This window comes from Chelonoidis abingdonii, chromosome 12, assembly GCF_003597395.2.
Source record: "Chelonoidis abingdonii isolate Lonesome George chromosome 12, CheloAbing_2.0, whole genome shotgun sequence".
Taxonomy (NCBI): domain Eukaryota; kingdom Metazoa; phylum Chordata; order Testudines; family Testudinidae; genus Chelonoidis; species Chelonoidis abingdonii.
Window position 1 is genome coordinate 2,715,345 of NC_133780.1, and position 10,258 is coordinate 2,725,602.

The following is a 10,258-nucleotide window of genomic DNA, read 5'->3' on the forward strand; positions in this document are numbered from 1 at the left end:
GTCCTTTAAATCCCCGCTGCGGAAGCCGGTGCAGTCCGGCATGGTGTACTGGCTCTTGCTGTACCGGCTTACTTTCACCTCTGCTGCTCTCAACCCTGCACTTAAGACACCCACCAGCAGAGATGCCCCCAGCTGCAGTTACGCGACTGCTTCTCCTCAGCCACTCAAGACCTGACACTAGAGAGGCTCCAGCTGGAATATGCCCAGCCCCCAGCCTAAGGCCCGGAGCTGCACCATCCTGCCCTAATCAAACGCCCGACCAGTCTGAGTTATTATCCAGGGCCCGGCCCTGCAGGTCAGATGCCGAAGTGCCTGATGTGCAGGTGCAATCGGGTGTCTCACTGGCAACGTCTGCAGGTAACTGCAGGGGGTGATGCCGGCGCCCCGGCAAAGGAGCCCAGGGCTGGCAACGTGGCCCCGAATTCACAGCTCGCATCACTGTGGGGAGCTGGTGGGTGGCGCTGGCCTCTCTCTGTTGTGAAGGGGAACGTGTCTAGGCACAAGCTCAGCTTCCCATGGTGTGGAGGGGGTGCGGGGTTCCATGGTGTGGTGTCACGGGGGCTTGTTGCCGTGGCTACAGAGGGTGACGGGCAGATCTCTCACCCTTTTACTTTCTCATCTCCAGCAAAGAAACCTGAACCGTGTCCAGCTGGTGCTGCCTTCGCAGTGGCTGCCTGCCCAGACGGCTGGATCGGGTACCTGGGGAAGTGTTACTATTTCTCACAGGCTGAAGGGAACTGGACCTACAGCCAGAAGAACTGCTCTGCCCTCGGTGCCTCTCTGGCTGGGATTTACACTCAGCAGGAAATGGTGAGACCCAGATTCTGGGCTGCACAGGGTTGGGGTGGCAATGGTGGCTTTATGTGGGTTTGCCCTGGGGCTGGCAGGGCCCCAGATTTTGCTTGAATTTAGGGCAACTTCTCACATCCCAGAATAGCCAGAGTACAGAGAGCTCCACCCACTCAGCATCCTCCCCGTTCACTGGGGGTTGAGTCAGAGCAGTGTGGGGCTAACGTGCCGACCTTCTGCTCCAGGGAATTCTCAGCAGGGGAATCCAGTTGCTTTCCAGCCCCTTTAATGGGACAGGAGCAGCACTGCCAACCCAAGTGTTCAAAAATCATGGATTGGGACCCCCAAAACCATGATTGACTTTAAAATAACAGCTGTCACAACTTGTAATTTGTTTTCTGGTGTGGTAGCTTTTAGGGGTCACATTTACAAGTTTTTCTCTGCAGCCATGAGGCCTAGAAACTTATGAAAGATGAGTGTCTTGTAATCACCTGACTCCAGGAACTGGGGTGTTAAGAAAAAATACCAACCAGCATGAGACTCTCAGTAAAATCATGGGAATTGGTAAGAATGCAGGAGTGGTAAAGGTCTGGAATGCAGCTGAGAAGCTGAGCCAGGTTGCTCCAAAATCAGAATTGAGATGGGAAATTCTGATATTTTGACATTTGTGTCTGTCGTGAATCAGGACAAGAAGTTGAAATACGCAATTTTTTTATTTTCTATTCAGTTCCAGAAATGTGTGGAAAATATCTGGTTTTCCCATTTGATCAAACCAATTTCTTTCATCATTCACATATCAACGCAGTTTGGTTTGTCAAACCAAATCAGAACATTTTGTTTCAGCATGGTCCAACATTGAACAGCACCTGTGGCTCCTCATGGGAGTCGTAGTTTGGGGGCCTTCTGCCCCCTTCTGTGTGCTGAGATCCTGGGTTGGACTACATTTCCCATGATGCCCAGCAGTGGCTCAGCAAATAGGGAAACCTTGGTGCATTATAGGAGATGTAGTTTGGGAGAACCCAACCCAGAGCAGAGAATCGAGGTATGAGGCCCAAACTATAACTCCCATGAGGCACCTTGGTAACTCAGCTGGCTACAGATTAATGTCACACTGACCCCAAACAAAATCATTGCTCAATGGAAAATAGAAACTTTTCAGTGAAATCAAAATTAAACTTAGAAAAAATTCATCTTTGTAGGAAACACATTTTCTATCTTAGAAACATTTTGGTGAAAAATCTTCAGCCAGCTCCACGAAATACACCAGACTAGTCTTGGCACCATGTCCCTGCGTGCGCTGACCAACCCGTAGCTCATGGAGCGGACAGGTGCTGCCTCTGAGTTGGGGATTCATTTCTTGGTGTAGCATTCCCAGCCTGGACCACCTGCCCAGCTCCCTGGGTAGCAGCCCAGAGCACCCAGTGTCGGTTGTAGAGATCCCAGACATGGAGATGTGTAAGGTGTATTTGCTGTTACTTTTTTAACAAAGGATTTCCTGATGCGCTATAAAGGACCCTCTGACCACTGGATTGGCCTCGGGAGGGAACCAGGCCAGCCCTGGATGTGGACCAGTGGGAAAGAATTCAACAACTGGTGGGTGCCTTTTAGTTCTATTAACTCAGTAAATGTTGCAGCTCACATGTGAAACAGGACACTGGCCTTGTGGTTAAGGCCTGGGGCTGACTTGGGAAATCAGGGTTCAGTGCCTGGCTCTGCCATAGATTTGCCATGTGATCCAGGGTGAATCGCTCGAGGTTGGAATTTCACGGCTAGTTGAAGCTGCTCTAACAGTTGTGTCGGGTTTTAATGTTATCTGTTCCTGTTGCAGGTTTAAAATAAAGGGACGAGGTCTATGTGCTTTTGCAAACAATGGCGATATTGCCAGTTCAGGCTGCTCGAGGGACGCACCCTGGATCTGCAGCAAAGCAACAGAGAAACCAGCAGGCAGAGCAAAGTGATTGTGACCTGGATGAGTCGGGCCTTGTCCTTTCAATGGGGCTGGCCCAAGCCACTGGGGAACTGGATGGAAGCATATTTCCATAGAACATATGGAGTGTAATGTCATAGCTGCTCTAACAGTTGTGTCGGGTTTTTATTATTATTTGTTGTTGCAGGTTTATAATAGTGGGAGGAGGCCTGTGTGCTTTTGCGGACAATGGTGAAATTGCCAGTTCAGGCTGCTCCAGGGAGGGACACTGGATCTGCAGCAAACTAACAGAGAAACCAGCAGGCAGAGCAAAGTGAGTCGGGCCTTGTCCTGTCAATGGGGCTGGCCCAAGTGAGTGGGGAACTGGATGGGGCTGGCCAAGGGGGACAGCCCAGCAGCAGGGAAGAGAGACGCTCGCTGAAGGACATCAGGTAGCTCCTCCCTTGGAGCCTCTGGCCTCCATTGGCCCATTTGGGGACTGGGGTGAGGGTGCAGATTAGCCCCTAGCTCACTCTCTGGCACAGAGACAGGAACCTTTTGACTTGGAAATCAGAAGGGGAGCAGCCAAGCCTGCTGTGTCCCTCCTGTCAGGGGCCCAGGGCAGGAGCCTGGCCCGGGCTGTGGCTAGAGGCCAATGTACCAACTGGGGCCAGCGGGAGGTTCTGTGAACCCTGCAGCCATGGGGCGAAGGGGCCGGTGTGAACCCTGCAGCCTGGGGCAAGGTCACATGAGCTCTACTGTACAGTGAGAAGGGCTGTTGTGCAGGCCCTGCTGAGCGCTGAGGGAGCATGAAGAGACGCCAGACAGGAGGGAATTGCTGGGACGTGCTAGGACAGACGTGTGTGTGTGTATACATGTGTGTACATAATTATTTGTATAATAATATACCAGCTCCCAGAATGGAAATTTTTATTTTGTAAACTTAAGTCCTCATGCGACTGGCTCTTCCCAACCGAGCAGGGAAACTGAGGCAGCAGCTGCATCCTCCCACCAGAGCTGTAAGCGCCCCTCCCCACAAGGACAATGTGAGCGTATGCCTCTTTTTCTGTCTCTGCCCTGTCTTCCCCTTTGCCTGCCCGGGGAGGGACTCCCCTAGAATGAGGGAAAACTGTGTCTACCGGGGAATGATGACCTCTAGGGGAAGGGCACTTCCCTCACTGAGCTTTTCCCTGGACTCTGCCTATAAAGGGCCTGGCTCTACACTGGTGTCTCTGCCCTGGGGAAGAAGAACGGGTCTGTCACGAGTCCCGTGGAGTATGGGTGCGAGAGATCAAAGAGCCAGGCTGTTCTCTCTCTGGCCAGGCACAATTCCTGACTGGACAAAGTGAGAACAGTGACACACACGCACCCAAATGCCTGTGCTAAGCATCAGGAAGATAAAAAGATTATTTGTATCACCTCAGCAGTTAGAGGCCCCAGCTCAGATCAGGGCCCTGTGTAGAGAAATCTCTGTATCAACTATCTCTACAAATCTTTATAACATTGCACTGTGTTATTTTGTATTAAGTATCTTTCTATATCAAGTATCTTTATGACATTGCATCTTGCACAATGTTACTTTGTATTTCATATGACTTGTCAATGCCTCTGTCATACAACTTTGTATTAGAAAATTGGTAGAAGACTTTATATCAAATGTTATAGCCCCTAAGGATAGTATAGTTAAAGTGAAAGAAACGTGCCTTTTTGTTAAAAGTAGAATAAGATCTCCCCCCCCATCTCCAATACCAAATTCTACAGGCCACTTCCCTCAGATCCCACTGAGGAACACACTAAGAAACTGCACCATCTACTCAGGACACTCCCTACACTAACACTAACACCAAGAACAAATCGCAATACCCTTAGAGCCCGACCAGGGTATTCTATCTACTACCCATACAAGATCGACAAACCCGGAAAACCTGGACGCCCCATCATCTCGGGCATTGGCACTCTCACATGAAAGACTGTCTGGATAGTTGGATCTCTACTCAGGCTCTATGCCACCGCATCCCAGCTATCTCCGTTGACACATGATTCCTGAGGAAACTACAACGCCATTGGCACCTCCCAGAAAACATCCTAGCCATGGATTAGAATCTCTCTCACAACCATCCCACACACAGAGAATACAACTGTAGGAAACAGTACCCTGAGATTGCCACACACACTGGCTGCTGACGCTCTGTGCCTTTATACTCACACACAACTATTTCAAGTTTGATGACATAATATCCTCCAGATCAGTGGCACTGCTATGGGCACCGCATGGCCCACAATACGCCATATTTTTATGGGACCTGGACAACGCTTCCTCAGCTCCGTCCACTCACGCCCCTTCTCTATCTACGCTACATTGATGACATCTTCATCATCTGGACCCATGGGAAGGAGACTCTAGAAATTCCACCACAATTTAACCAACTTCCACCACCATCAACCTCAGCCTGACCATCTGCACGGGAGATCCACTTTCTAGACACCACGGTGCAAATATATGATGTCACATTAACACCACCATATCGAAACCTGCCGACCCCGCTACGCCTACCTTCATCTCTCAGCTTCTCCCGGGCACTCACCACGATCCATTTGGTCTAACAGCCAAGCACTGAGGTACAACGCATCTGCTCTAACACCTCAGACAGAGACCAACACCTACAAAATCTCCACCAAGCATTCTCAAACTACAATACCCGCACGAGGAAATTAGGAAAAGATCAACAGAGCCAGACGTGTACCCAGAAGCCTCCTACTGCAAGCCAAACCCAAGAAAGAAACAACAGGACTCCACTGGCCATCACATACACCCCCAGCTAAACCCCTCCAACGCATCATCAGGGTCTTACAACCCATCCTGGACAATGATCCCAAACTTTCACAGGTCTTGGGTGGCAGCCAATCCTTGCCCACAGACAACCCGCCCCACTGAAACGTATTCTCACCAGCAACTGCACCCGTACCATAGTAACTCCAGCTCAGGAACCAATCCCATGGCAACAAACCTCGATGCCAACTCTGCCCACATATCTACACCACGACCCATCCTAGGACCGAACCAGATCAGCCATACCATCACTGGCCATTCACCTCACGTCCACCAATGAAATATACGCATCATATGCCAGCATGCCCCCTGCTATGTACATCGGCCAACTGACAGTCACTACGGAAAAGGATAAATGGACACAAATTCCGATACAGGAATGGCAATATACAAAAACCTGTAGGAGAGCACTTCAGCCTCCCTGCCACACTATAGCAGACCTAAGGTGGCCACCGCAGCAAAAAAAATCTTAGGACCAGACTTCAAAAGAAACTGCTGACTCAGTTCATGCAAAATTTTGACACATCAGCTCTGGACTAAACAAAGACTGTGAATGGCTTGCCAATTACAGTAACCAGTTTCTCTCCTTGTTCACCACTCTGCTGCTAGAACAGGGCCTCACCCTCCCTGCCTGAACTAACCTCGTTACTCTCCGCTTGCTTGCTAGCATATATATACCTGCCCTGGAAACTTCCACTACCTGCGTCTGAGAAAGTGGGTATTCACCCAAAGCTCACGCCCCTCCAAAACGCTGTTTAGTCTTAAGTGCCAAGGATTCCTGTGCCTTTCCCCCACTCTGTAATCAATTGCCCATTGACGATGAGGTGAATGAGTGAGGCTTGAAGACACCACCTCTCCAGACAGCTACGAATAGTTAAGGGGAATGACCGAGCAAAGACAATACAACTTGTCAAGTGGGCCCAATGGAGGGGCAGACATATGACGACCTCAGGATTAGAAGCAAGCACCTTCTCAGAAACCCCTGTTTGAGCAGCTTGTGGAAACACCAGTAGAAAAGCAGCAAAAGACCACGGACACAGATCCAATTTTGAATCTGGTCCGGATTTGCATAGAGGGAAGCTGCTATAAAACGAGGTGTCTTGCAGAAGGACCCGGGTCTCGTCTTGTCACTTCGCAGAGCATCGTCGGATCGCAGAAAGCCCGGCTCCACCCCTCCCCTCTAACTCACCTGGCCAGTGCAGTTAAGGGGAGCAACGTGTTGGTAACAACAGCAAACGGAGTGTGTTTGTGTCTGTGTGTGTGTGTGTGAATGCATGCCTGTAATATATCATATGCATAGTGATAAAGTGTTAATTAAAAGTTACTAATAAAATGTGGCGTTTGCCTTATCTCCCTGAAAAGATCCCGTATAGTACTTGAAGTACAAACACCTTTGGGTCGGGCGGCTGCACAGCACACACAGCGAGAGACAGTCCTGCCGCGCAGTTCACAGGACAAAGCTGAAGAAGGAACTGAGCACAGGTGTGAGTGACTTGTGAAAGTCAACAAACAGGCCAGAGGACAGAATAAACCCAGGTTCTTGAACGCCACCCGCGTCTGGCCGCTCTCTGTGGCATCAACATAATAAACACATCTCGCTTTTGCACGTTCAACAGAAATTAATTAGAAAAATTAAAAACAAAATTACATGAGAAATCCCTAACAGCAATCAAATTGGCATGAAAACAAATAAACTAAAACGCTAAAATAATAACTTGAACGAACAAACAAATCAAATGTACAACAAAAAAGAAAAAAAACCCAAAGTTTTATTTTTTGCAAACCAGAAACTTTTAGAGAATTGTTTGTGAAAATTCCTGGTTCGGTAAACAGTCAAATATATTGAAAAACATTTCAGATGAAGATTTAAAAAAAGCGGGGGCATGGTCACTTGCTGGTGATCTCTGCTTGGGTCTTCAACCACATGAACTTATATAACTGGGACATAGGTTTAGGGTTTTATAGAAGTAGGATGGGTAGGGTTCTGTGGCCTGCTTTGTGCAGGAGGTCAGACTAGATGATCATATTGGTCCCTTCTGACCTATGAGTCTAATTAGAAATCTTTACTATCTGTGCGATAGTGATAATCCCTCGCTCTGATCTAGAGCTGTCCATCAGTAGATCTCACAGCGCTTCACAAAGGAAGGTCAGTATCAATATCCCTATTTCTCAGCTGGGGAAACTGAGGCACAAGGGGTGACTACTCTGCAGTTAGACGCTTGTGGCTGGCCCGTGCCAGCTGATGTGGCCTCAGATGAAGGGGCTGTTTAACTGCCGTGTAGCGACTGGGGCTCTGGCTGGAGCCCAAGCTCTGGGACCCCCACTAGGGGGAAAGGTCCTAGAGCCCAAGCTCCAGCCTGAGCCAGAATGTTCACCTGGCAATTAAACAGCCCCTTAGCCTGAGCCCCATGCACCAGAGCCAGCTGACCCACGTGTCTATTGTCGTGTAGACCAGGGTTTCAAACTGAGGGTCGGGACCCCAAAGTGGGTCACACCAGTGTTCCCTCTAATGTTTTACATCCATGTGCAGAATGAATTTTGTTATGTGATGTGTGACACAGCATCTCCCTATTGGTGCACATACCAAAATTCATGTGGTGGGGGTAGGGCTGAGGGGTTCGGAGTATAGGAGGGGGCTCAGGGCTGGGGCAGAGGGTTGGAGTGCAGGCGGTGAGGGCTCCTGCTGGGGATGCGGGCTCTGGGGTGGGGCCAGGGATGAGGGGTTTGGGGTGCTGGCTGCCCTGGGACTGCAGTGGGGAGAAAGGACTCCCCCATGTCCTCTCTCGCTGCAGCAGCTCGGGGCCAGGGGAGAGGCGTGGGACTTAATAGGTAGCTGCGCGGCCGTGCAGCTTAGAGGGAACTTAGGTCATGACACTGTGACAGGTTTGGTCACAGGGATCCTCTTGGGACTGTCCCCATACGTGCCGAAACTACCTCTGAGCCCGTTTTCCCTGTCAGCTCGGGACTCCAGAGCCCTGCCCTGTTGAGCCAGGTCTGAACCACGCCCCCAAAGCTGCAGACTTAAACCAAAAACTGTTCAGCAAGTCCCCTATCTCCAGCACCCAGCTCCAAATGGGATCCAAACCCCAAATAAATAAAGGTAGCAAGTGGATGGCACGTTAGCATGGTAAAGCTCTGATGCCTGACCGGGGAAGCTGAAACCCCATCGTTAGTGACAGGAGTTAATGATCTGTTAGGGCAGGATGGGCAGAGGTGCATCATGTCTCAGGCTGGACAGGAGCAATTGACTGGCTGTGGAAGAGAGCTCAGAATGGGACTTGGCAGAGAAGTGCAAAGAAATTAATCAGGAGCGAAATACAGGTGAAGACCCAGATCCCCACCTGGTGTGAATCCACCCTAGCACCGCTGGAGTCACTGGGGCCAGATCCCAGCTCGGGTCAGTCAGTGCTGCTCCACTGGAGTCCCTGGATGGAGGCTCATTTACACCTGATGAGAATCTGGCAGATTCCTCCCTCCCAGGTCCGGGGTGGAGAGGGGTAAAACCTGTCCCCTGCAGCGCTTCCAACTCCTGCTGGAATCTGTAACGCCAGAGCTGGGAATTGTTCTTCTCTATGGAATTAACCTTTAAACTCTTTCGTCTGAGGTAGGACTGGGAGCCAGGACTCTTGGGGTTTAGTCCCAGCCCTGGGAGAGGGGCTAATGGGTTAGAGGGAGGGGGCCTGGGAGTCAAGACTCCTGGTTTCCACTTCTACTTTGCCACAAACTCGCTGTGATCTTGGGCAGGTCAGTGTCTATGCCTTGGTTTCCCCATGTGTGACATGGGGCTAACAGTGCTGCGCTCTGAGGTTTCCTCCGTACCCTGCTCAGAGAGGAATGGCGTCTCTCTGGCAAATCCACTGAAATGCAGAGTCGCAAGTGTCAGAATGTATCCGATTCCCCTTCACTGCCCCACAGCTGTCCCCCTCAGCCGGGCCTGACACCGGGAACCTGTGGGACAAAGGAGAGGGGCCCTGTCAGCGCATGTGGGTCCATCACACTCAGTGGGTAGGGGCTCTTCCCTGTTCTAACAGGATCTGCAGCCGTCCTCTCCTCCAGCTCTGCCCTGGGGGCTGCCCCCTCTCCCCACTGTCAGGGCCCTGGCCAGGGTCTCCAACGGCCTCTCCCTGCCCAGACCCCAGGGATCTGCTCCAACCTCCTCCTCCCTGCTGGGCTAGACCCTGTCCAGCTCCCTCCCCTGCTCCGTGTCTCCTCCCCACTGGGCTGGGCCCATGCTGCCCCCTCCTGCCTCTCTGGCTGCTCTGTGTCTCCCACTTCCCCCTGCCCCATTGTCTGGGGGATCCCCAGGGCTCTGGCCCGGCCCCTTTGCTCCTCTCACTCCACATCCCCTCTGGGCCACCTCCCTCGCCCCCAGGGCTCCAGCCACCATCTCTATGATGTGATTGGAATAACAGAGACTTGGTGGGATAACTTGCATGACTGGAGTACTGTCATGGATGGATATAAACTGTTCAGGAAGGACAGGCAGGGCAGAAAAGGTGGAGGGGTTGCATTGTATGTAATAGAGCAGTATGACTGCTCAGAGCTCCGGTATGAAACTGCAGAAAAACCTGAGAGTCTCTGGATTAAGTTTAGAAGTGTGAGCAACAAGGATGATGTCGTGGTGGGAGTCTGCTATAGACCACCAGACCAGGGGGATGAGGTGGATGAGGCTTTCTTCCGGCAACTAGCAGAAGTTACTAGATCGCAGGCCCTGATTCTCATGGGAGACTTTA

At 51.0% G+C, this 10,258-nt stretch overlaps 2 protein-coding genes and 1 pseudogene across 5 annotated transcripts in view; 2 read left to right on the top strand and 1 right to left on the bottom strand.

The window, feature by feature from the left end:
- Positions 1–4,527, top strand: part of LOC116825153 (early activation antigen CD69-like) — a 114,079-nt gene extending 109,552 nt beyond the window's left edge. For 2 of the 4 annotated variants that reach the window (XM_032780910.2, XM_075071549.1), the window contains 3 exons: positions 626–810; positions 2,279–2,382; positions 2,904–4,527. In XM_032780910.2, the coding sequence (XP_032636801.1) occupies positions 626–810; positions 2,279–2,382; positions 2,904–3,033 (419 nt within the window). In that variant the 3' untranslated portion in view covers positions 3,034–4,527. The other 2 variants (XM_032780909.2, XR_012656890.1) reach the window with 2 other exon arrangements.
- LOC116825152 (killer cell lectin-like receptor subfamily F member 1) overlaps positions 1–10,258 on the top strand; it is a 212,635-nt pseudogene that overhangs the window by 136,077 nt on the left and 66,300 nt on the right.
- The window catches only part of LOC116825154 (killer cell lectin-like receptor subfamily B member 1B allele C), a 14,657-nt gene continuing 13,748 nt past the window's right edge, over positions 9,350–10,258 (bottom strand). Inside the window, exon 6 of the mRNA XM_032780912.1 lies at positions 9,350–9,473. Within this exon, the coding sequence (XP_032636803.1) occupies positions 9,350–9,473 (124 nt within the window). The remainder of the gene's footprint in view (positions 9,474–10,258) is intronic.